At 42.4% G+C, this 27,486-nt stretch overlaps 1 protein-coding gene across 2 annotated transcripts in view; it reads left to right on the plus strand.

Annotated features, from left to right (window-relative positions):
- LOC139914361 (glucosidase 2 subunit beta-like) overlaps positions 1-27,486 on the plus strand; it is a 125,332-nt gene that overhangs the window by 25,608 nt on the left and 72,238 nt on the right. The window contains exons 9-10 of one of the 2 annotated variants that reach the window (XM_071902661.2): positions 11,603-11,689; positions 23,848-23,917. In XM_071902661.2, the coding sequence (XP_071758762.1) occupies positions 11,603-11,689; positions 23,848-23,917 (157 nt within the window). The remainder of the gene's footprint in view (positions 1-11,602; positions 11,690-23,847; positions 23,918-27,486) is intronic. The other variant, XM_071902668.2, reaches the window with a different exon arrangement.

Genomic DNA, 27,486 nt, shown 5'->3' on the forward strand with positions numbered 1-27,486 from the left:
AAGTCAACTTTTGGTGTTCAAGCTCTCTTTGGTGGTGATAAGAGGAGAGAAAAGTTGTGGAAATTTCACTTTTTGAATGTGTAGATTGAAAACATTACTCTAGGTGCATGAAAGGTTGGGAATCCCCCATAATAGCTTGCTAGTGGGTATGGCAATCTTGCTGTTTCACTGCTTAATAATATTGGCTATTCTCTAGGGGATCCTCTATAGGGGAGCTGACTTTAGTCTGTAACAAGGCAGAAATGAAGACAGTGTAGTTAATCTAATATAGTTGGGAGTTAGTGGTGCATGGACAAAGGGAAAAAAAACAGACTCTTAAAGATCTCATTATAATGAACTCCTTGGCATCCATAAGCACCTTCAAGCAATCCTGTAATGGTATTGCACTGGTATACACAATGCTCCATTTTTCAGTGAATGGCGGAAAAGGAAATCTGTTTGAGGCTGTACAATTGCGTTGAAGTTGCATTCTGTTTCCATTCAGGCTGGTCTGACGTCTGCATAATTGAATTTCTATACTGTGCTGCAAAGTACAACAGCTACCATGTAAATCAATTCAAGTAAAGGTTACTATAGAGTACTTTCAACAAACAGGATTTCTTCAGAGTGATTTGCAGGACTAAAGACACAAATACGGATAAAAACAGGAGTAATTAAAACCAGAATGCACCAGGTTAATTGTTTCACAGACTAGATGATAAAATTGTGTTGCTCTTATCAAACAGAGATCAACAGTGTAAACATCCCCCATGCTTTTGCTTTATCTCTGATGTTTGTGGTTGGATTGACAACATCCCACAGAGCCAGAATGCACCTGCGAAGCCAGCCGGCCTGACGTGACTCGTCACCTTTCCGTCTTGCCAACACTGAGCGCTCTTGATGTTCAGAACAGCCACTGCTACTCAAACACACACACACACCCACACACACACGCACACCCCGTGTCTTGGGTTGCCCTCCCTCCCTAGTCGCTACCAACCAAGGTCAGCCACTCGGCCCGGCTCTTCACACCATCTGTTTGAGCTGGTTGACATTTGGCCCTAGCCAACACTGTGAATTCTCGCTTCAGAGGGGGCCCGGCACATTTGCATTCTGTTTCTGTATTGTATGTCAAGAGGGCACATTTTGTTTCATTTTTATCTCAAAGGCGAGAATAAGGATCTTGACTGAATGTGCCAGTTATTAGCCGGTGAATCTGAGATTTAATGATACAAATTGGATCAGTGTTTGGGCTTTGCATATATTGTATATAATAGCTTTTGACTCTTGATGGAATACTGCATGCAAACTGCCCATCAGGCCTTTAGTCCCGCTCTAACCAGGACTTTAATGGTTGCAAATTTCTTCTACCCAAATGACTGTTTGTTGCAGTACGAGGTTATGATTCAAATCACAGCCACATGAACAGGAAGGCAGACATTGCATCCTGGGCAGATGGTGGATGATGTCTCACCAGCCTCCAGAAGGGGGCAGCAGGCCTCCAAGTTGAATGAGAGCTAATGGAAAAATGGAAAGTCACATTCACAGGTCATTTAATCTCTTTGTTTTGTCATGGGCTGGGCCTGCGGTGCTGCTTTTCTGCCTCGCTCTCTCAGAAAGAGAGCGAGAGAGAGACAGATCCCTCCTGTTCAAAAAATGAGCAATTTTTACCTGCCTCGAAGAATTTCCTTTCCATGCGTTTGTTGGGGGGTTTCGCAAGCTCACGGTATTTCTAGGATTTAATGTTGGTGTTTTGTGGAGGTTTTTTGGACCTGGACGGGGCTATAAGAGCAGAGTTTGTTTTTTTTATTGTCTGCATTAAATTCTCTGAAATGGCTTTTTTGGAACAGCGCACACTCTTGCATCATCGAGGGTAGCCGAGCGGTTTTATGATTGCAGAGCTAAGCTGTACTTAGGATTCAAGCTTACTTAACTGACTGTATGGATATAGGCCTTGGTGTTGCTCAGTTAACAGTAGCTTTGCTCCTCTGATAGCATACACAGGCTTGACATCCCACACTATGTTTGCTTATGGTTTATACAGTAGGTGAGGTACGCCATATGTTCATGTGGTCTACAGGTTGGTATAGCACCCATAGTGATACTTCCAGTGAGGCTGTATTATAGTGGTATTGCAAGCACTGTGTAGCCACACAAGGCTTATATGATCACAGCAACTTAAATGGTGGAGTGAGTGTGTGTGCAGGCTAGCAGCATCAAGGTAGTACACACACTGGTGGCTATATAAGGGTTTTGCGTATCCATTTCTGTACCCAAACATTATAGTCATGTTGAGTCAAAAGCCTGCTGCAGCCTATACAGCAGGCTTAGTGGGTTGAGAGGGAAAATGGGGGTTGTCTGTGCTCTCTCCCCCTCAGTACCGTTCATCACCTCCCATCACATGCCTCATGTTTTTTCATCCTCAGCTAGAGTGCTTTCAAGTTATATAATGTGAAATGACAGGTTGAGACCAGAGGTGGAGTGATATGTGGATTGTAGTGCCGAGGTAGAGAAAACTGACCTGCTAAAAACGCTGTATTGTGTCATGTTCTTTTGAGGCAGGAGGACGGTGAGGGAGGGGGGAGGTACGACAAGGATTTGGGTGGTAACTGTGACAGACTTTTTTTTAGTTTTTTTTTGTTTGGAACTGCAAACCTGACAGGAATGCGAAGATTCCTCCTCAATCTCGTTCCTCGCGCCTGCCCTCTTCCCCTGCACCTCTAATCTCCTCCACACTCATCTTTTTGTTATGTAACCGCTGAGATTGGATGCACTCGAGGTCGCGTGGGTGGCGCAGGTAATGGAGCCAGTGGGAGGTCATAGGCGAGAGAGGGACGGAGCAAGGTGAAGGAGGCGTTGTTTTGTGCTGCTCCACCAAGCCCTGACAGGCGGGGATGGAGGCTTCTCAACGAGCCTTATTTCACCTGAGCGAGTTCCTTACTGCGTTTTGTAGAACTGACGGACTACGGCCGCCTTAGACAAACAATGTCCTCATGGCCAATCTATACTTATCGTGAGCTGGTAGTCAAGATGGGCTGTATGTATACACTTATGTACACACACAGAGAGAGAAGAGAGTCTCCTTACGCTTGACACATCTTCCTTATTCCAACTCTGGCCCTTTAGCCCTTTATAAATAAAGCCAGGATGTTATCACTGCCTGCTCATCAGGTTTCCGACAAGCATCCGATTGAATATTCATGACGCCTCACACTGAGTGGTATACAGAGCTCGACTCCCAAGACATGGTGCCCCTGCCAGGAAAACAATGACTGTACACCTCTGTCGCCATGTAACGGCTAAAAATGTCCAAGGAATCGGGAACATCTCTGTTTCCATTCTAGGTAGCGGTCAAGGTTCGATTGAACAGAACAGTCGGGTGGGTGTATGACGTTATTACAGGAGTACTGCGTATTGTTTGTGGATGCACAGCTTAAGGTAGTCCATCGTTTTATTTGTTTATTTATTCAGACAGTTGGAAAATAGAAAGGGGGAGTAAGGGAGACACAAGGGAGAAAACTAGGCTAGTAGGGGAAGACATGGTTTCAGAAGTAGGGGATTTAATCACTCGACTATCTCTGAGCACAAAATACAATGCTGTGTCCAAAATATTATCTCTATTTTTATGATCATCACCCCAAAATATGACTAATAAAAACATAATGATTCATAAAATGCAGCACAATGATAGGCTAAGAAAGTGGTAGCACACGGCTGTATTTATAACAGTCTGTGAGTACATTACTGAAAGTGCTGTCTTACAAGCTGCACTGACAAACCACCCTTAAAGCAAGCCCAGGGCAATGATTTGTATTCTTATCAGTGTTAACCACTTGACAAATACTATTGATGCTGCACTCGTGCAACTGCAGCCTCAAGAACAGGGTACATAATGTTCAGTGAACGATGTCCAAGGAGAAAAGACATTGGTTTCCCATAGGACAGTCTCTGCTTGTCCTCCCCAGGTGATTGCATTGACCAGTGGTGTGATATCACCTCAATATCAGGGATTTTTTAGCATTTGCGTACATATTATATTGAACATACATCTTTGGAATGGTGCTATTGTCCAATCGTGCTAGTTGAAACGCAGAAAGTTATCAGTATTCTGTATTTTATGTACTTTTATTTCCTTTGGTTTAGAGGTTGTAGGGACATTTTGTGTCTTATTCTGTCTAATACATCGGTTGCTCTCAACGTGCGGTCCGGGGACCAGCAGGGGTCCTCGAAGGAGTTCCAGGGGGTCCCCAGCAAATTGATGAATTGTTAAAGTTCACCATTATTTCATTTACAAGCAGGTAACACAATTAGTGAAAGTAGATGAATGACTATTTTTATCATAGTTTCACTGTTATCTCTCTACCTACAATAAAGATAGTCATGGAATTCTGGACAAAATCATATCTCACAATAAAAATATTCTCAGATTTGGGTTCGAGAGACAAAATCTCATCGAATGGCCCTAATGTGTACTAAATTAGGGGTCCTTGATGTGAATTGAGAATCACTGTAATACATCACAGCCTGTAAACAATGAGGCCTGAACTGGGATTGTTCAAAGGTGGTCTGGGGTACTCTAGCTTTTCAACTGAATCTCAAATCGAATCACATCAAATATCCTCTGACCCAAAACGGGGTTGGTTCGGGGAGGGGTGTGGCTGATTGAAGACCTCTTGTTGAAGAACTCGATGTCCTTTGTGGGGAGAGAGGAGATGCGTTTTGTGAGGTCTCCATGGCGACCCCACTGCACAGCGTATAAGACGATAATGACAAGCTCTCCAAGACCACAGGGGCACCAGAATAGTGCACGTCCTCCATGTTTCAGCTATTGTGGCACTTGGAGGAGTTACACAACCTGACGTTCACCCTGAGAATGTTTCTTTCCCCATCATCTCAGGGCTTTTGAGACCGGCAAAGATTGGGCTTGCAAGCAAAGGGATGACACACGGAATGACAAAACTCCTGTGTCTGTCTGTCAGGCTTGGTCTTTATCCGACTGACATTTGCTGGCTCAGGCTCATCCAGGCTCTGGAGAAGCCAGGGATAAGAGTCAGACACAGATGGCTTTTTCCTTTGCAATGCTGTCTAGCGCGAGATTCAGAAGGGAAAAAGTTTCCGAATGTTCACCCTGTTTTCACAAACCCTCGGAAATGCAATTGCTTATACAAAAAGTAGGAGAGACCAGGGAGTGTGCACATACTGCAACAGTGTGTCATTGTTTTCTGTAATATCTTGCCTTGCAGCGCTGTGCCCATTTCATTTTGCATTAACAGCCACATAATTCCATACACATTATAGTATTCTTTTTATATCCTGCCCCAACCTATTAGTGATTAAGGCTTGGTAGGTCTGTTACTTCAGTAGACACATTTTTGAGCTTCTTGTCCTTTGAGTAAGTCAAAAGAACAACACAGAAATGCCTCGTGCCATTTCAGACTGATGAGGCAAAGCCAGCATGAAGGAGGAGAGGGGAGGTGTAGGTGTTAAATTGATTGGCGAGAGAAAAAAGCATCTGCTTTGCAATAGCTTAACAGTTGCCTCAGAAGCACGCCTGCCATTGTTTCCAAACAAGAATACCCACTTCTGTGTGCCGAGGAGTGTCGCCTTCGGAAGAAATCTGTGAGAGGGAAAGAAATTGTTACATAAGGAACATTTAGAGCCATCTTCTTTTTATAGCCTTCCAGGACCTTGATCTTTTTCCTTTTTTTCATAGCTACCTCAACTCCTTTCTGTTCTCCAGGCAGTTCGGAGTTAATACGTAGGCAGAGAACAAAAGACCGGGGATACAGGGCTACAGTCAGCAGCTGATCCAATGACAGAAATGGCACAGAGGCGAGAGGGTCCCAGGTGTAGCCCTGACTCAAGCACCACTCCAAGATAGGGGGACTGTGATTGAGGGGGGCAAGGAGCGAAAAAGAAGCATGGGGGCATCATGGGAGATTGCGTCCTGTGTGACAAGCTGCCTGTTGTGTGCATACTTCCTGACAGCAAGCAAAGAGACAGGGCACCTGACCCCTCTGACCCTCACCAAAGCAAAAACAGCACCCAGATTTCTGTTAAGGGACAGTACTGGCGTGAGAGTGCAACTTTCTTGCCTCCGCTTTTAGTTCAGTAAAGGTAGTTTGATCAGTAAGAGGTCGCTGGTCTTGCTCAGCTGCCTCCAGGGAGACTTCTGCTGACTGGAAAGCCAGAGTGCCATGGGGAGACATTTTTTGTATCAGAGGCAAATTTGAAATATATTACCTACCTGTTCAGTCTCACAAAAGAGCATGTTTATTATATATAACTCCTACTGCAATGATAAAAAAGTTAGCAGCTTGCAGATGTCCTATATTGATTGCTGTAGGGTGGTCAAGCTGAACCTAGCTTGTTGATTACATCTAGTATAACCGTATCAGCCATGTTAGTGCTAGTCATTAGACATTACAGTGAAGGGTGAGGTGTAAGCAGGCCATGCAATTAATTATCCGCTAGATTCAAATTCTCAAGGCTCCAAAACAAAATCCTAAATTCTATTAGCATTTTATCAAACATGACTTCGACTCCCTATTTGAGTGCTCTCATGCTGAATAGAGCGAACCTGTGATGCAGACCCTCTTAAATTTGTTTTTACAAGTAGAGATGTCACAAGGTTGCAACCTGCTGTTTTGAGTCGTGGGGTCAATTTCAGGATCACGTAATTTCTCACACTACTGTGTGAACTTTGAGTCAACAGAAGAGCGATGAAAGCCCTCACCTCCTCTCTCAGCACCGCACACACTTTCCTGCATCCCTGCTGTTGCATGTTTTATAACGAGGGTTATAGTCAGAATCTAATCGCATACATGGTCTCATGCTTGTATGCTCCCAGTCTCCTGTGTGTTTTTTTCTCCTTGCCTTTCTACCTCCCTTTGGCCTGTGTGCTTGTGTTCTCCTGTGGACTTAAGTCAGGATCAGTATTCACCCTGACTCCCTCCCTTTCTCTTTCTTTCTCTTTCTTTCTCTCTTTCTCACGCACTCCCCTCACTCCCTCTACAGAGTGACATTTATTAATTAAATATGGTGTACTGCCGCAGGATGCGCTTCCCTTTCCACTATCTCCAGACACTAATAATTACATTGGCATTTAGCTCCGTGATAAGCCGACCCTATGGCCTTTATGAAATGTTCCCTGGGCCCGGATACTGAGCAAAATATAGACCAGTGCGATGCTGTACATCGATCCATCTGCCTGTCTTCTTGCTTTTATGTTAAGAGAAGAGGCAGTGTTTATTAGCATGGTCAAATAATCCATAGATATCTAAAGTAAACACCTGGCTTTTACATCATTAAAGCATAAAGTTGAGCCTTGCTGTAGACATGCACACTGTTATTCTGTACGTAGGTGGGCTGTTTTTATGAAGTCAGAGCTGATAATGACAAATTTTTACAGGTAACTGCCCAGAACACAAACTGTCACAGTCACAGGCAACAGATTTGTTGTTGCCATGAAACATACTTCTCCGTAGCCTTAAAGTTTGAAGGTTGCTTTTTCATTCTGGGCTTACTCCTGATACTTTGCTGTGAAAATATTTTTTTCACTTTCACTGTTACCTTCTTTGTACCTCTCTTTCCATTATCCATGTGCCAGTTTGCATTGCAAAGCTTTGTTGTTAAAATTTGGGGTCCCTTTAATGAAAGATCATGTGAATGTCAGGTTAAAATACTAGACAGATGGATGGATGGATAGATAGATAGATAGATAGATAGATAGATAGATAGATAAGTAAATAAATGAACAAAAGCAAAGGTAAGTGAGTAAATTAATGAAATAAAAGGTATTCAGCTATCAATTGAGATAAGTCTATTTTGTTCCAGCCACATTAGTACAATTGTTACTACCAATACAATTGTGCCACTTGAAAGGAACAGCAAAGCTATTTTTATAGATAATTTGGCACCACTCATTTGCATTGATTATGTCCTGAGTGATAAGGTCAAAGCAATATCTACTGGAGGTTCAATCTGACTGGAATCCTATGAACACTGAATCATAATGTGACTTTGAATGACATACCCTAAGACATGTTGCAACAGTCTATGTGGGTCTGAAGTAGCAGAGAAATGATAGGGATAAGCCCCAAAACTCAATTACATCAGTATTTCCCTTCAAGATTATGCCTTAGCGGATCGAGCTTAAGTTACCCAAAAAGCTTTAGAGGGTTACGTTTGATTTTGCTTTACCTAATTACTTTGCCTCAGGTGGCCTAATCATGCTTGTACATTGCAAGATTATAACGTGGCTTATCAGCTTGAGGGATGTATCAATTGATGCTTAAATCACAATTACTGTAAACATGCATTTAGTTTGCAAAAAGCTCCCTAGCACCACTTACATCTTAATAAGTTGTCAGAAAATAGCCTGTCATCTCTTTCTTCAATTCTCTGCAATCATTTCCCCAGGATTCCTCTTTATACATGACTGCTTCCCTTCCTTACGCTACAGGAACAAATGAAGAAGTGCCTAGACCTTATCCTGTTTTCATGACAAATAGTTATTTGCTGTAATTTTGGCACATTTCACATCTTTCACATGGCTAATGTTATTTCTCAAAAAAACTGTACAATAGCTTCACTTTCCCACAGCTAGGGATTTAGTTTTCCACTGCTTGGGTAGGAGAATAATTCCACAATCCACTGCGAGGCAATCAGCCCAGCTTGGTTTGCCTGAATAATCTCTGATCACAAAATTAAACTTGGGGGGAAACAGATTGGAGCCTAGCTTGTTCCAGCGTGGCACCAGCTGAAATCGCCAGGGAAGGTATGGGTGGAAATCATCTGGGCTTCAAATTGGACCTTTGGACTCGGGGGATTGTATGTGCCATTCAGTATCAGCTAAGATGATCAGTGTTGCACCTTGGGAAATCTCCCAATGAGTTCTATTATTTTGGTCGATGTTTCCCGCCTCGTCTGTCAAGGGGCCTGAAAGGGGATCACTCGTTAGTACTCTGCTATCTGAACAACATGCTATGTGGCACTGGAGACCGAACAGAGCAGAGGATACTGCGCTGAAAACCTGAATTGGGATGGCAAAGAGAGGCTTGGATAAGGAATACTGAGATAAGGAGGATTTCTAACAACCATACTGTACAGCCCAACTGGCAGATCTATTAAATATGTGACTTTATGCCCGTGTGTGTGCACATACACTACGCGCACACATGCACTATATGCACTTTAATACTGTGTGGGAGCGTTAATATTTTCTCTTGTGTGGGTTCATGGTAATTCAGTGTCATCTTTTTGTTTGTGCTATTTCCACATATATGCAAGGTGATGCATTTCATAACTATAGCTAGAAACCCAATACTCTCTTGCCAGGTGGATGTGAGTGGTATTTGTACATGTAGATCTGCGCTGCTGGGAATAGCTGGATCTATCAAATAACATAGTACAATATGTAACTATGTTATTTGATCTTTCCTCTAGCTGTAAGGCAATATCTTTGCGTACTGTTTTATCAGCCTTCTTGTTAGTTTGACTAAATAAAGTGTCAAGCTTATACTGTGTATGTCAAAACTGTGGGTGAATCACCACTAACAGGAGTCAAATCCCTCAGAAATTGCAGTTCAGATCCAAGTTACAGACTCTGACTATACTGCTACATAAAAGTCAACATGCCTGGTGTACAATTTGACCATGTTGCAGTAATTTTTTCACTTCATTTTCCTACAAATATAGCATTTTGGTCTGCAAACATCACCTTATTCCCCTATTAGACCCCTGGTTCTATATTTCAACCAGAGCAAAGGGACCAATTTGCAGTTACCCAGATTCAGGTTGTCTTCTACTATTAATTTCATATATTAATAAATTAACATGAATGAGGTGGAAGCACATTACAATTGTATGCTGAGGGAATGGAAAAGGTTCAAATTAGTTCCCCAGTTTTCTTTCAGTATTAAACTGTTGGCCAAGCAAGCAAAAATCCTTCATTTCCATGTTGATATAAATGATGGGAATAATATGAAGATGGCTGCAGCCATGAGTCTATTGTTTTACTCTCTGTCAGTTGCAGGACCAAATGACATTATCACACTCATTTCACGTATTGAGTCACAAGTAACCATTGTAGTGTAATCATTGTAACCAGTGTAGTAAGTTGCAAATAGTAACTTAAATGTGTGATATTGCTGTTATCTCATGATCTCATCATGGCCTGTAGAGGCGGATGCAAATGAGACTTTTGCTCATTGATAATGATCAGACTGCTTTAACAAGCATTGAGCTTAAGATGCAAAGAGCACGTCATCAGTAAAAAGACGGAGACTGAATACTGCATAACAAACACTGAACTTCAGCCTCAAACAAAACTCACATTCAACTAATTACCTCTCTGCACACAGAATATTTTTTATGCATTTCAAACAAATCAATTCCATAGGCTTTGAAAAGACTAACCTAAGCACAAAAGAAGTTTCACCGCTGAAGTCCAGGGTGATTCACAGCACCTGCCTCCCAGTCCGAATGTCCAGATCCACAGTTGTGTTTATTAGCTTAGCTTAATTGTGCATAGTATCTAAAGGTCAGCGCCTGCTGTGATACATTGCTGCCAAAATGGCTTCCAGGGGACACTGTTTCACATGAATAAACACTGAGAGCTGCACCACCTTCCACCCCTCTGTCCCCATCCCTTACCTCCCAATGTGCAGCAGCATCACATTCGGCAGTACAGGCCCCGCACAAGGCCCCGATGACTGATGGGCATCCACTGGTAGGCATCGCCTCGCTGACTTCCATTTCAGCTGGCAAAAGGCGGCAGATTAATTCGCCTGTCAATTTCCCCCCCCTCTTTTCTGCAGAAGCCTATGTTTATTCAGATAGGAGGAATGATGTGTTTGTCCTCCACTGAATTAAAACATGCAGTATATCTGTATAACTACAGCCTTCTCTATGATGAATGGTATTTGACTTCTATAAGCAGTAAACTTCTCCGTTTGGCTGTAAAAGCTGATTTAATGAGAGAGTGACTTGAATAGATAAGCAGATATGGCAGCGGGGATATTGGGAGGCGAGCTGAATGGGAGATGGATGGCACGCAGTTTATTATCAGTTATGTAATGCACTTTTTATAAGCTCGTACCTGCGGGGCCAGCAGGCGCTGTGCAATAGATGAGATTGCGAGTATATGCATGAGGGTGTGCGTGTCCGAAGAGTGAAAGAGAGTCAAAATGTGTGTGCTTCAGAAAAGGGGAGGGGGGTGGGGGGGTGGGGCACATTTGTGGTTCAGGTCATGTATTAGATTGTGTTAACAGTTTACGAGGGAGGAAGGCGTGTTGTGTATGTTGAGTACCTGTAAGGCTACAGTAGGTGTATAGCCTATGTGTGGTTTGATTCGCACCTTTGTATTTTACTTGTGTTTGTATGACATTTGAAACCAAAGGCATACTTACATGTTTGCACCTGCTCATGTCACAGTAAGTGTATCTTTGTCAGACTTGGGTCAAAAAGTATTTGCAAATCATTCTTTGCAAACTGAAGTTTTTGTTTGGGTTTCCCTGGAGCAGCCTGGAGTGGGGTTCATTGTGTCAGGACAATTCAGATAGTGTCGGTGTGCTCTTGATAGTTTTTTGCACTCTCACTGATCAGTATCTTCTCCCCCCAGGCTTTGCTGGGAGGAGGCCATCAGATGGATCTCTCCATGTTCCAACACACACTCTGGGACAGTCTGAGAGCTGGGGACAGTGTTAAGGTGTGCTCCATCATCCTTTATTCCCTCCTTCCACTTTTCCTTCCCTTGGCTCTTTTTTCCATCTCTACTACCCTAGCCAGCTATTCTTTGTTCCCACCTTACTGCCTTATGTTCCTTTATTTTTTCTACGATTTCTCTCTCTTACATTTTCTGTCCCCTCCTTCCTTGTTTATTCATCCAGATTCCATTCCTCTCAAACCTTTCCCTGTCTCTGTTATTTTACTGTAATCCATACCCATCACCTCTATCCACTGACTCTGCTTATAAACGTATTCTTAACAATGACTACAAATACATGCAGGGAGAATAACATTCTTAAAAGAAAAATCCATACAAAAATACTTTTGTTGATTGGTGGTGTATTATTCTTATTCTTGTGGATAACTGGCCAAATGTAGACAACGTCACTTCAAGGTATTTCCAACACATCTAACATGGAGTATGATAGCGAATCAAAGACTTCTTTCTCGACTCACCATTTCACACCAATGTTGAACAATCATACAGGGAGGAAATCCTTACTGATTTCTCCACCGACAGTAGCCTCATTAGTCCACAATGCAATGCAGCCACAATATATATTGTGTTTTGAGTAAGGGGCGAGGTCACAATTATAGACATGCCCCTATATTCACAAACTAGTTGGCTAGCTAGATATATTTTTATCAGATAATAGATATTATATTTTTTATATAACATTTTTATGAAATTAACTGCTGTCTCGGCTAACAAAGATGCCCCAAATAAGAAGACATGGATGTGACATGGATAAGATTATTTCCTGGTGGAGACTCCCATTTCTTCCTGTGGGTGTCAGGTGATTGACAGTAAGCAGAGCGTTAACATAATGTGTGCATTGATATGAAAACATTGTACTCCGGCACAATTAAATAACGATATAAAAGAAACTTCAACAAAATCAAATTAAGGCTTCATGTTTACTGCATTGAATTATCTAGCTTGAGCAATTTTCACGTCTGTGGAAGTTGTTTTTCATACTGTACAAAATGAATGGCAGGAAATGGCTTCTTCTGAAGGTAGAAAAACAACCTCCGATATCTCCAACTACACTGGCTGTGTGCAGAAACCACCAGAAATAATGTAAAGCAGAATGGCAACGTAGACGATGGGCACAAACTTACTCGGAGAAAATGCCCGTGCCTCCCCCGTCTCCTGAACCGAAGGCGCGGAGCGTACGAGATACCATCCTTTCATTTCCTCTCCTCCAGATAAAAAGATGAGAGAGAGGGGACGAAAGTGAGGCCTATCGCCGGGCGGCCGTGATTGAGTCCCTTCGCTAAGCCACAGAGAGAATCTGGTCAAATAACCCACTCCGACGATAAGAAGCTAGTCATTCCATAGACAAAAACATTGGGGTTCAGATTAGATTTCACCATCCGCCTGGCTTATCTTGGCGTTGCTCCATCATGGAATGTGAATAATAAGTAATCTCTTGTCCCTCGTCTTTTCATGAAAACACCATTCAAATACATATGCGCTTATGTTTTTATTATTATTATTTTTATTATTATTATTTTTTTTATCTCGATTTTTTTCACGCTGTCTGTGCTTTTGGCCTGTGTGATAAATTGAGTTAATTCATGCATGATATTGTATGAGCAATAGAGAACAAACTGCAAACTTGCTTGTACATGCTTGTCAAGTATACATAAATGATTAACATATTTATCCAGGGATCTGAAGGGTTTCTTCCATTACTGTAGGGACCGTGTGAGTCTCCGTATGGCACTTGAGCATCAATATGACACTTAATTTACTTATGAGTGGCTTTGGTGGCCTCTTGACACTCCGTGTTTCCATACATCTGCCTTTCTCACTTTTGAATCTCTGGTGAACCATCGCTGTCACATGCATATACAGTAAATCCATATTGTTTTATAGTCTAATCATAAAAGGATCCACAGCCTCAGTTTCCCCCGTATACATCGCCATTCTTTCATTTTCCTCAGACGCCTGAATCAGAAATCCTGATAGAGAAAATAATGTATTGTAGAATGTATTCTATTAAGAATGGTGACAGATCTGACCTTTTCACACAGATACAAAGGGACTGTGTGGGCCCCTGGGTCTAATTGTGTTATGTTGAAGCCTTGCGCGGTAGCTGTGGTGGCTAATGGCGCGTTTTCACTGCACTCCGCACCGTGTTCCGTCCCCTTACATAACGCGCACCCCAGCAACGGGGGCCGTCGCAAACACAACAATGGCCGTGACAGCCGCTCCTGTTTCCAAAGCAAACATTGCTAATGACTCACTGCGTCTCTCATACAGCCCAATTAGAAGCTAATTACCCAAGCTTTTCTCAAATTTTATATATGACTTTAAGATGCCCTACTTTGTCTTATCAAAGGGCTACAGTGTGGTTTATGGGAGAGTCCTGCTGGTCTCTCGTAGTCACAGTAACACGTGAAGAGATAGGAATTCGCGCCCCCCGTCCCAACCCCCTGTACCAGTTTTCCTCTGCCCTGGATCTCTTCCATTCTTTGCATTCACGGGTTTTGAATTATGCATGAACACATAAATAATTGTTCTCGTTTTCCTATCAGCACAAAAGACTTGTGTTAAAAGTTGGTGCAAAGTGATATTTGCAAATGGATATCAGTGGTTAGAATGACAATAAATGTGTACAGTAGTTAAATTTGAAAAGTCAGAGTTTGTTTGCAGGGATGCCACTGCGCTCTGACCACCTGGTGCGTTATCCTAGATGCATATAACCATTTTGTGAAGAGAGGGTCGCACTCAGAAATGTATCATTCACTTGATTTAATTGTTCATCTGTCACATGCGCAAGCAGAAGGGGAAGCATTAGGGGGTGTCACGGGCAGAGCAGACACCCCCTAATGGGTTTATTAGTGAACTAATGCAGTTCATCCTTAATAAGAATGTATTTTTATTTGAGAATGGTTATTATCAACAACAGTATGGTTCAGCTATGGGTTCCCCTTCTGCTTGCGCACATGCATGCCTCTTCATGGGCAAATTTGAGGAACAACAACAATATTTATAGACAATATATTAAGCATTATTCCAGATTCATTGATGACATCTTTATGATTTGGTCAGGTGATGAAGAGGAACTTCTAAGATTCTTTTCTTATTTAAACTCGTGCATTGAATCAATTTCTTTCTGGAAAAGAGTTTAGAATCTATACATTTCTTGGATGTTAAACTAATCAAAGATGGAGACAAAATAACCACAACAATCTTTAGGAAACCCACTGACAAAAACAATCATTGAAATTCGAGAGCCACCACCCAATGTCCCTAAAAAGAAGTTTACCTGTGAGTCAACTTTACAGGCTTAAATGCATCTGTAGCACAGAAGATGAATTCACCTCGCAAAACATGTTACACAGGTTCAGAGAGAAGGGTTACCCGGAATCATGCCTGCACTCAGCGACGGAGACTGTGAACAAAACCGAAAGAAAACAGCTATTTGTTAAGAAAAATAAAACAAAAAGATCGTACTCTGCAAATTATGTTTTAACTTATAATTCTTTCAGTTCAGTTATTCAATCTACAGTTATGAAGCATTGGCACATTATGTCATCCGACAGGACACTGAACAACAGTTTCCAACATCCTCCTTTGTTCACATACAAGAGGGCAATAAGTCTGAGAGATCGCTTGGTGAAGGCTGATTCACATGCAGCTAGACCGAAGGCATTCATTTTGGGAAATTTCCCCTGTAGATCATGCACCTCATGTGGCAATATGGTGAAAACTGACAAATTCAATGACACACACACAGGAAAGGAGTACAGAATCAGATCTCTAATCACTTGTATCACGACCCATGTAATTTATTTACTATTCTGTCAATGTAACAAATACTACATAGGTCAAACATCTCGAAAGTTAAAAATTAGGGTCAATGAACACAGAAGTAGCATCAGACGGGCAGAAATGACATCACCCGTGGCACGCCATTTCTGTGAACATGGGCACAAAGTTGAGGATCTAACATGTATTGGAATTGAAAAAGTGTGGCTGAACCGAAGAGGTGGTAATCATGAAAAATTACTCTTACAACGGGAGTGTTTTTGGATACATCAGCTAAAAACCCTTTATCCTGCTGGCATGAATGAAGAATGTAATTTGATCCCTTTTCTATAAACATAAGTCAAGTGACACTATATCTTCCAGAGTGCTATCTGTTCCTGCCATTCAAAAAAAGTTCAAAAAAGTTTAAGTCACTTTGTAAGGAATAAAGAAAATTGTTCAAAGTTGCATTATACCAAATTAGTAAGTGTGGCTTTGATAACAGATGTAGCTTTGGAGGCTGTACTGATCCCTTGATTATATTTACATGTTTAAAGGTTTTTGCCAACTATTGGTTTGAACTGATTTATGAACGGTGAGAAACCTGAGGCCCACAGTGATAGCCATAGTTGTTTTGGAATATGCTTTGTGAATAATGCTAATTTTAAATATTGTTATTTCAGTATGTCTAACTGGATGGTGGATGTACTTCAGATGAAATTGTTTGAAATTACAATGCACAGTATTGACTGACAGTGAAATTCTATGTGATTCCATTCTATGTGATGTGTTTCCATGTGATTACAATACCACAACGATTAGAAATTAGGTTCACCTGGCAATCTACCTGTCCCCTATAAATAAGGAACGTATTCCTTCATTTGTACACACTGATGAAGGCCGGATGGCCGAAAACGTTCTGTGACAGATGAACAATTAAATCAAGTGAATGATATATTTCTGAGTGCGACCCACTCTTCACAAAAAAGTCAGAGTTTGTCATGGTTAAAGGATAATTCTGGTTATTTTCAACCCGGACCCTTATTTTCCTGGTTTTTGCCATCCTGATGATTGATTGTGTTCAAAATTTTGTCACTTACTTCACTCTAGAGCTCGTCATTCCTCCACTTTGCCGGGAGTGCTGCTCTCCAATACACACTCAAGGGGCAAAGCAAGCTCCAACAGTTGAACCCAAAGCAATGAATGCAATGTCCGTCATTTAAGCACAATGACAGTGTTAACTTAAAGTGTTGTGACTCTGGGAGATAGTTCATAATGTGCTCCATTACTTAAGGGACTCGGGCTTCCACGAGGAAAAATGTGCCTGCGTATTCAGCTAACTGGCTCAATATTAGGCAAAGAACAACCTATGTGAGGGTAATTGGCTCTGCCTTTAACTGTGTGTCATTCATCTCATTTATAAAAAAAGAGGATTTGCAGAGTAACAACCTCTAATTGTCATCTTTACAGGCACTAAACATAAAGATGGTGCTTCTAAATGGAGCCCAAGGTGAAAAAATACCTTGGAGGATGCTTGTGTTGACAGGTTGGCCAAATGAGGAGAATCTCCTGATAAAGCAGTCTTGAAGAAGCACAGTGACAGAGCAGATAATATTAATAAGTTAACATATGGCAGAGGAGAGGACACAATGCATAGTGTCTACTGAAAGCCTACTCTTTGCCATAATGTTGCCATGCCATAACATCCATATTCAAAAATATTGCATAATGCAAAAGAGGCTAGGTAATTATGAATATCACCACTGTTTTTTGGAAGTTCAAGATGTATGCAAGATGGATTTTAGACAGAACTAAGAGCTGTTGTGAAAGTGTCTTCAGCCCCTCTTGCCAGAGTGGCACCATGCACATCAAGTCAACAATGAAAATGAAAAAAGACGTTTTCTAAAATCTTTTGAGAGGACGAGAACCAATTATGCCAGCAGGACTAGCAAAAGGATATTTTGGATATTTTGGAGAGAGAGAGTACGGCAGCGCTAGAATTATTTTGGGGGATGGGGGACATGTGCCGTGCAGACTGACATGCTGTAAGGGGTGCATTTGTGTGAACATTTAATGGACCCCCTGCTGCTCCCCCCGTTGCCCCTCTTGTAAAGAAGCCTAAGCAAACCTGACATCAAGAGCATTTGGGGGTTTCTCCATCTATCACGGCACCGTTTGTTTTTTTTGCCCCCCTCCCCTGCTGCTTCTTTTTAAGCAAAGACAACTTTGGTGAATATTTCATGGGGTACATTGCCTCAGTTTCACTCCACCGATCAGGGAGAGTGGCACGCGATGACGACTGACAGGCCGATACGCTAGCGTCCGCTAGGAGACAGCCTTTCTTTTTGGTCTGTCCTCCTGACACTCCTACCCTTTTTTCCTCCCTCTTTCCTTCTGTCACAGAGAACAGTTCTTTCAACTTAGAGTCTGGCTGCTGATCATTTAGCCAGCTCTTTGAGTTCGAGTATGACTAGACAACTGCTGCCTATCCGTCTATGATGCAGTTGGTTTGAATGTCAACATATGATTAAAAATCCTCTTTTGTCCAGATTGCAAAATGTACAGCACTCTGTGATATGATTACTTGGTTTGAGAACGTACAGAAATGTAACTTTGATACTTTTGGCCACTTTGAGATTCACAGTTTATGAGTGAATTGGTACATTATGAAAAGGAAAATGTTCTCTATGCAAAGGGCTCATTCAGAAGCTTTTTTTCCTCATGGTTAAGGGAAGGCACTTTCAAAATCATTCTATTTAAAGCTTTTCGATGTTCCCACTGTTAGTGAATGATTCCATCTCCCTCTGCCTCTTATCCTGACCTTACTTTTCTCTTCGCTCAGCTTCACATTACGGAAAATGTGCCGTATAAACAATAAAATAATACCGCTATCTTCACACATCTGTTGTGTCTTTTAACACAACACAGCAGAGCCCAACCTCTCAATATCATATTCCTCAAGTGCAAGCTTCAGTGATTGCCTTTGCTGTTATTGGAAGGCACACTTCATTTCCTTTCCCAACATTCAATTTCATGGAGCGATGGGAAAATTCCGCCTCGCCGTGGTTTCTTTCGAAGATTTGACGATGCCGCCGTACGCTGACTGGCGATTTGCTGGTGATGACTCCTCCTCTCTCTCCTTCGCTCCCGCTCTCTTATTTCATAAACAGTGCGCTCGCTTGACTTACAGTACGTTTCTGCCTCGCCTCGCCTTGCTCGGTGTGATGAGCAGCTGAATGGTGTCACAGTGGCAGGGGCGGCTCTGTTGCTCTGTTGTGACAACACGCGTTTGATGTGGAAGTGGCAGTCCTCGGCTGCCATGTTTTCCCTTTCTGCTCTTTTACTTTCTTGTTCCTGCTCTGTCTGGACCTCACCGCTGTCACACGTTGGGGAAGCCAACTGGCATGACCTGAAAGTGTGATGGAGACACACAAGCTGTCATTTTCCTCTTCATTGATAACCCTCCAATACATACACACACATACAAACACAGAAACACAGTGATTCGCCTAGATTAAAGTACTTTTATTGGCTCTCAGTCTTGCCTGAGCTGGTTTCCCAGCATGCAGCAGAGGGTACCAACGATATATAAAACATGCTGTTTTTATATATATATATAAGTGTGTGTGTGTGTGTGTGTGTGTGTGTGTTCTACATTACCATGAAAAACTATCAAATTAAGAGTTACATAAAAACCTGCCATATGTCCATGACTCTGTATCACTCTGTAGTTTTCAAAGTCAAGTATGCTGCTTAAACATGCTGCATCTCTCTCTCTATCCCCCCTCCACCCCCCTCTCACTCTATCAAACACACACACACACACACACACACACACACACACACACACACACACACACAGACTGAAAACTGCCACATTTATCACAGGTAGCCTTTTCCACTACATCGATACCATTTATAGTCCTCGCATGTTTTTCTTCCAGCAAACATGACTCATACAGTAAAAGGTGCAAAATGTGCAACTGCAGTCACCACTTCTTCTTCAGTATCAAACACAATCTCATTCAACTCATGTTTGAAAGTAAAACATGACAACTTGTATTTGTAGAGACGAAAAGCTTCCCCCTGTGCGAGAAGATGTTTTTTTTTTTTTTTAGAAAGTGCCATTAAAATTAATCAAAAGATTCACTCGTTAAAAACCGCCCTGACTCACTCCGTCACTCTTCTCGCTGTGAGCTGGAGAGACAGAAGAAGAAAGTGCCAGCAGCCATGTATGGGATCGGAAAAGGAAAACCACTCAGGGCGACTTTGTCCTCTGTTTGAACAGCGCCGCAGAGGGGGAAGAGGAGTGGGAGGGAGGGTGTGTGGGGGTGGGTTGGGATAAGAGAGAGAAGAAGTTTCTCACAGCTGCCCAGCCTGAGGCCCAAGATCTGTGGCGCTTCCCTCGTCACCGCGTCACCAGCCATCCGCTCTCGCCTGTCATTATTTTACCTCTCACAGAGCGCACACACTGTCTCGCAGACTCCCCCCCCACCCCCTACCCACCCACACACACACACACAGGCACGCGCGCAACGGCCCACACACACACACACACACACACACGCTCTACGCTGCCTTGATCCACTCTTTACTGCTGCCAGCATCAGCTCCTCAGACGTGGCACAACTTAAGTGGGGCGGCCAGTGCTGCATGGAAAACTTACACTGTACAAGAGTTTGTGGACATTCTCCGTCTGGGTAGCAAAAGGAATACAAGACTGGGCATTGTTACGGAAATACTGCATATAATACCTGACATAGTTAAAAAAGCTGCTGTACAGTTTTTAAATCAGTTGTTGGTACTACTCAGCTTTCAGGATATCTCAAAAAGTTGGCCACGGATTTGCATAAAACTTGGTATGAAGGTTGGTTATGGGCCTAGGAAGAAGTGATTAACTTTTCATGTCGATTGGCCAAAAGGGGGCGTGGTGGTGGGCGTGGCATATCACCAAAAGGTGGTTGTCAGACATGGCGGAGGTCTGTGCTCTACTTTTCTAGTTATTCATATTAGTCAGACAAAGCACTTGTTATTATTACCACATTGTTATTTTACCAATGAAGTTCTCAAGTCTTGGTACTGTTTTGTACCATTCTGGCAACCGTGTTCACGGGGCACGCACTTCGAGTCTTGTTGAGGTAGGGAGGATCTTCAAACAGAGAGCTGTGTCGTGACTTCTGTCATGTCCGGTGGGATTTGTGGCTTCCCGTTCTGTGCAATCTCTTACATTGGCAAAGGCTGCGTGGCAGTGACAGATCCATCACAACCTTTCACCTTAGACCAACATCACTGACCTGCTACAAGACGCCTGCGGGTCGCTGGCTGTTGAACTCACTGGCCCCTTCCACTGGAAAACAGCTAGCCACAGCAAAGCAAAGTGGAGCAGTATCTAGAAATACCACCCAGATATATGCATATGCAGACAGTGCCACACGCAGATGTACACATATGCATAGAGTGCACATATATACCACATTCAAACAGACACAAAGCACGTGACACATTAAATATTTACAAAAATACGCAGTAAAATAACACACAAACACTCACCAAGCGAACATACTGCTGAGGGAATTCAATATAACACACACACAGAAGGAGGCCGTGTCTCTCCTAGTTGGCTGTCGTGAATATAGGTCTGCCAAACCGAACAACAAAAAACCTCTATGAGTGTATGAAAGTGTTACATAAGTTAGGATTCTCTGTCGATTTGGACCTTAAGTCGGTGCACAGGCGGCTATTTAAATTGCATCAGTTCCTCTGATGTAAATGTGTATAGCCTTCAACTCCCTGAGAGCTTTTAGCCATTTATTTTGATTAGGGCTGTATTTATAAGATAAGTCTCTTAAGTAAGTCGCCTGGGAAGATGGGTTGGCGAGGATGGTGGTGGGGGAACAAAATGAAGTCTGTTTGATGATTATAAACTCGGAAATATCTGCTTGTCAATTAATTAAGCGCTTCCTGGGTATGTGTGCTCCTCTTTTCATTTGCTGGGCCTGTCTCTCGGTGGACAAATACCCGCGGTGCACCCACTGTATGTCTAAGCCGTAAAACACATCTCTGGCAGCCGGGGAACGGAGAATAAAGACCCTTCAAAGGGAGACAGTTTTCTAGAGCAAGCCTCTGTTTTTTCGTGTGCAGGCTGATTTCAGGGAGCCGTGTATCTGCTGGCTGCTTGAAGGCTTTACTGTGTCGGTGTCTCTCTCTCAGACACATACAAGTACTGGAGAATGATGTGGGAATGAAAAGGTAGGTAGACCGAGAGGACTGAGCTTGGAGTGATGCCTCCGTTATTGTGCCCCTCGGAGTGTGACAACACGCGCGAGAGACTTATCTTGTTGAGGATACTGTGGCTATATGCGAGTGTTGACTGTTGTCATGAGGGTAGTTCAGTCAGCGGAGCCTCCAGGGTTATACGGTAATATCCTGTTTTTATACCACACCAAAACCAGGATTAAACCAAACTAATGGAATGGGTATTTTATATCAAAAGTTGAATAAGAATCAAACATGCATACTATTCAGCCTTTTGGTTGGGTCATGTATTCTGGGTAATTTCCGGACATACATGTTAAACAGGATTAGATGTCAGCAGTTACAGTTAAACAGTATCAAGTTAAGTAAAGTAAAGAACTAAGATTAGATTTAATTAATTTAAAGGTAAATTTGTTCACAAAGCCCTTTTATTCAATAGTTTCTGTTTATTTGTAATTCATCACCATCATTTTAACTTTGGTACTTTTGCGTTAGTGTAGCAAGTTTTCCATAGTATGAACTAACATGACATATTACGCCTGGCTCATGCTTTCTGATCACTGTCTGAAACCTCGACAGGTGCGTATGTGTAACTGCAGCGCCGTCTGCGTTGTCTCAAATTTCTGGTTGGGAAAGATCTTGTCCCAGACCCAAATGAGGCCAATGTGCCCAGTTGTATTGGCCGAAATTATGTTATTTTGGCCACATGCACTCCATTGCGTCTGTTTGTGTGCGAAGTATGAACGGCCTTAAGATACTGTACTGTAGTTTAGATCTTGATCAGAGGACGAGCTGCTATCCCCCTTCTTTGCTTAAAAGGCCTAATGAATCACTGCAGCCTGGATATTACAGGGAAAAACTATCCATGGTTTCCGGTTTTGGGATAGAGTTCATCTTCAAAAAAAAAAACTCTAGCCTGAACTGACAAAAATCCTAGGAATAACATTTGTGAATTTGTAGATTGTTACTTTAAAACAGTTGTCAAACAGTGTAACGCGATACTCTGTGACACGTTTTCTTATGGGTCTTTCGCATGGCAATTTCACGAATCCTTTTTCTCATTTCAATCTGTCAGAATATTCTGAACCGGAAATACTTTATGCAACGTCAGAATGATCTTAAGCAGGTTTTTGTTCTCCTCAGAGGTGGTGAGTCACTTTCCATTTGGCAACGCCTCTCACTCGCACAGTTGAGATTACAGTCTGGTTCCCAGTGGAGGGAAAATGACAGTATGCACCATGCGCCAAGTCATCAAACAAGACCCATATTTCCACTGTCCCGTATGTAGAAATCATGTCATATTTAGTCCTCTTCCGCATCACGAACACTCCAGAAAGAATTGATGCTTTGCACCGTGTTTTTACTGTGGGTTGTTATTATCATGCTAGACATTGTTCAAGGATTCTTTCTGTCTTTTTTTTTTTTTTTTTTTTAACAGGGAATGCCCACAAGCATCAACAACAGAATATAGCACAGCTGTAATAACACACGTTTGATCACAGGGAGAAACACTTTCCTTACCTCAGGTAGATTTTCAACCAGAGAGAAATGTCAATATTTTGATATTCTGTATATCAATATTTTACTGCTACAGCATACGAATCAGCGGTATTTACTCTAGGAGTGATCTAGACAGAGTGTGAGTGATTATCCCTCGCCGAAACTCCCCACAAGGTGAGAGCGTCCAGAATTTGATTTGACAGACCTTGCTAACTGAACGCCATCTAAAAAACATGACTTGAAGTTGTATTGGCTCTGCCTGTTTTTCCCCAGTGACCTAAAACAGTACACTAGCATCCAGGCATGTCGTCTTTCATCATTAGACTGTCTTTCAAGGGCTCCTGAGACGCTCCTAGAGCACTGAAGGAACCTTGTATGTTGCAACATCAAGTGCACAGTGTCTTCAGTGTCTGCTGGGAGGCGCATATAAGAGTCATGGACTGTGTGGAGCTGCAGTGATCTTTTAAAATCATTTCTCCCCCCTCTGTCTCTTTGCCACACACACACACACACACACGTTAGGCTGCTTTATACATTAATGTAGGAGATACCCAAGGTCTTTTAAGTGTGTGGATCTTTGACCTTGTTTTCTCTCCCTCTCTCCTTCCATTATGTGCTCGTAGATCAAAGGCACACATGGTGCGGCAGACAGTCTCGCGGATGAAGACCCTAACATCAAGGCAGCTGAGATGGGTAAGTTATTAAACCTTACTACCCTCCTCTCTACCCCCACTGCTCCTGTGAACCCCCCAAAACCCCTCTCTGTTCCTCCCTCCCATCATGCTTACCATATAGCCGTCAGATCAAGGTTGTTGACTAATCTTGTGGGGTTATGTATGTCTGTGTGTGCAGACATACATAAGGGGCGGCTGTGGCTCAGGAGGTAGAGCAGGTCGTCCACTAATCAGAAGGTCGGTGGTTCGATCCCGGCTCCTCCAGTCCGCATGTCGAAGTGTCCTTAGGCAAGATACTGAACCCCAAATTGCTATATAAATGCAGTCCATTTACCATTCCATTTACCATCCATGTGTGCACATATGGTGTCATGGTGGTGACATGGGTGACTTTCTCCCCCGAAACACAGAAAGATGCGCACCTTCCTTAGCTAACACATTTGAATGAAATTCACAGTCTTTGTATAATTGCAAATCTTTGGCGTTGACTTGGTAAGTTAAGTAAATGCATTATATCAATACCACATGCACTTTATATACCAAAACACTAGTTTGAACATGTATGCTTGGTGACAGCTGCATTGAGTAACCTGTCTGGGAGACAAGCATAATGCCATTTTTTTGCTGGGCTGCTACCTACAGAGTAGGGCTGTCCCAAATACCATTTTTTGGGCTCCGGAGCGAATATTCGAAGTTTCAGCCGGGGGGGTTCATGTTAAGAGTCACGCACCTTCAAACGGCTTGGCTTTCCATACACGGGCAACAGTTCACCCGACAAAGTTCACACAGTCACAGTTCCTCCTCACAAAAACACAGCGCTGAAAACATACTCGGTGGAGTCCACAGATCCGTCGCTCCTACACGGTCCAAAATGGGATAGCAAACTCAGCGGCAACTTCTTGGCAACCAGCCAGCTAGTGGTCTTGTAGCTCCTTCAGTTAGCAGCCAAGGAAAATGTAGCTTAGCACCGTTTATATCCACTGAGACACCGTCATAGCGCGGAGATAGCAGTCCACGGCAACCACGCTGAATCCACTTGAACTCAAACAACAGTCCGACCTCACTCAGAGAGTGGCCACAGCTTAAATCCGAGGTGATCACGACACGGTTCGGGCGCCATTTGTAGAGATGTGGATGAACTCCGGGGAGTCGTTAGAGAAGAAGAGATGAACACCAGACGAAAAACTTCATACTTCAGCTGTAGTTTTATTAAAGTTAGAGACAACGGCTCAGACAAGCGACTTCCCCATACAAAAGTAAATTCCGCAAGAGCGGAAGTGTGACGTCACTATATAGACACCCAAGCAGCGATCATTACATATAAAATTACATTAAAAAAACGAATATCCGAATCCCAAAATTGAAAACTGAATACCTACCCAACGAACGAATATCCGAATAGTCGAATATTCGGGTCCAGCCCTACTACAGAGTCATCTCGCTTGAGTTTTAGTAATGTATTTGGGGGAGAAAAAGGTGTGTTGGAGTACACTGTGAGTACCTTGTCTTAAAGACTGTATGTTGTGAGATGCATTGTTTTTACTTGGTGCTAGCTATACTGTTGTCCAGCAGGAGGTTTTCTTATCAACTGGTCTGGAAGGCAAACAGGTCTGGTAAGGTAGGAATACATGTTATGAGATATGTTTGTATTTGCCAAATTAGACAAATTAGAGGGATGGTTCGGTTTTTGGGGAATTTGGCTGTTTTTCCTATTTACCCAGAGTGAGTTAAATGTGTGGATGCTTTTTTTATGTCTCTGCATGCAGTTTGAAGTTATAGGAACGGTTAGCTTAGCTCAATTGCTGGAAGTCTAGGGGATCACGTAGCAGCTCCTCTCAAAAGTAGGAAAACAGACCTTTTACCTTCTCCAAAGATGGATGGCTGGTCTAAAAAAGCTATACATTGTAATTTACGTGTTTATAAAGTTGGTAATTCGACTGATAATCAAGAAATGAGACAATATCAACTTGGGATACTTCCTACTTCCAAAGAGGAAAAATCCATTTGAATTGCCCTCCAACTTGTGATTCAGAAACTTGGGACTCTTCTCTGAGCTCAGGTTCCCACCAATATAATACTAACATTGTTCCCACCTCAAACACTTGAACGCTCTGAGGTAAGAAGTAGGAAACTCCAAGAGGGAAGTTTCCCAGTTCCCAGTTGTCTTGAATGTACTAGCCTCTGCTCTCTTCTCGCGAGAGAAACTGCAGAGTGGAGCAAGTTTGTATTGAGCTTGATACCTGCAGAGGTAGCACACAACTTGTTTTTAATCAAATGTGTCCAAAGGGGTTGTTGAACAGACTTTGGTCAATCGAAACCTTGTATTGTATGGTACAATCCAACATGTTGTTACAACTAGAAATGGTCAAAGGCAATGCAGTAAAGGTTTTGAGGCTCCCAGGTCTCTTCTGGCTTTGATGCAGGTGTTGTTGTCCAGAATCAAAGGCTCTTTTGCTCTTCTGGACAGTCTTTTCCTCTTTCTGGGTTAGATCTTATGCTTTGTAATGCATCAACCTTGTGGGAGTGGGAAGAAAAGCCTTGGAAGCATATGATGTATGATAGTCTTGGCCTTTTCTTCAAGCCTTAGTTCTCATTTTTACTGTGTTACTGGTTATTATGCTGTAGAGTCAGTACTAAACTGTATCGACACTGTTGTCATTGTCATCACTGTTGTCATCAGTATCACTTTTTTTGTTCAATGGAACTATTACTTTCGCAAGAATGATTATTGAACAAACATTTCTCCCAAACTGGAAATAATGAATACCTCTCATGCACCTGACTACTCTTGGAAAGTACATTTGCCATGTGTTTTCTTTCCAGTTCCATCACATAACATGGCTATATTTGAGTAAATTATCTCTGTTAATAGTTATGTATATATGTATTTTTATGTATTAGTTTCTAGCTTTGTCCATTAACTAGAATTGGGAAATATATCAGAAGCACAGAGCTATAAAGTGATGCATTGATCATTATAGTTTAACTTTGGGAGATTTGGTTTATACTGGCATCTTTAGAAAACATAATCTGTGCCAAAGTACTATTGATTTGCACTGGCAAATGAGGTGAAATGAAATTCTACTGCAAAGTTACTTATTCTTGATAGCCCGTGGTGCTTTTCCAAAAGGGTTTAATAGAAGTTTCATAGCATACCAAGAAGCTTTTCTTTGGCCGAAAACAACAATAACAAACGGACCATCCATGCAAGAGAGCTTTGTTTACCGCGCCTCCTGCACCTCCTCCCTTGGCCATAACTCCAAACTAAATTTAAGCGAGGATGCACTTCCTCTAGATATGTAGCTGAAGTGGAAGGCTGTCTTCCTGCCTGTGTCGTGTTTTGTTTTCAAGGTGATCTGGCTAGTTTATTCCCCCCTCACACCACCAGCATATTCTCCCTCCTCCAGCTGCTGCGAGGAGCCAGGCCCAGGTATTTATGGCCAGCATAAAAATGTGTATATTCCCTGTCACCCTACAGCCTGGATTTACAGCACATCTGACAAACACACTGAATTAAAAAGGAGTGTCCAATTTGTATAGGAGTTTAGAGCCTGTCTGTTGTGCATGCTCCCGGCGGATTCTGCTGTT

Source organism: Centroberyx gerrardi, chromosome 23 (genome assembly GCF_048128805.1).
Source record: "Centroberyx gerrardi isolate f3 chromosome 23, fCenGer3.hap1.cur.20231027, whole genome shotgun sequence".
Taxonomy (NCBI): Eukaryota; Metazoa; Chordata; class Actinopteri; order Beryciformes; family Berycidae; genus Centroberyx; species Centroberyx gerrardi.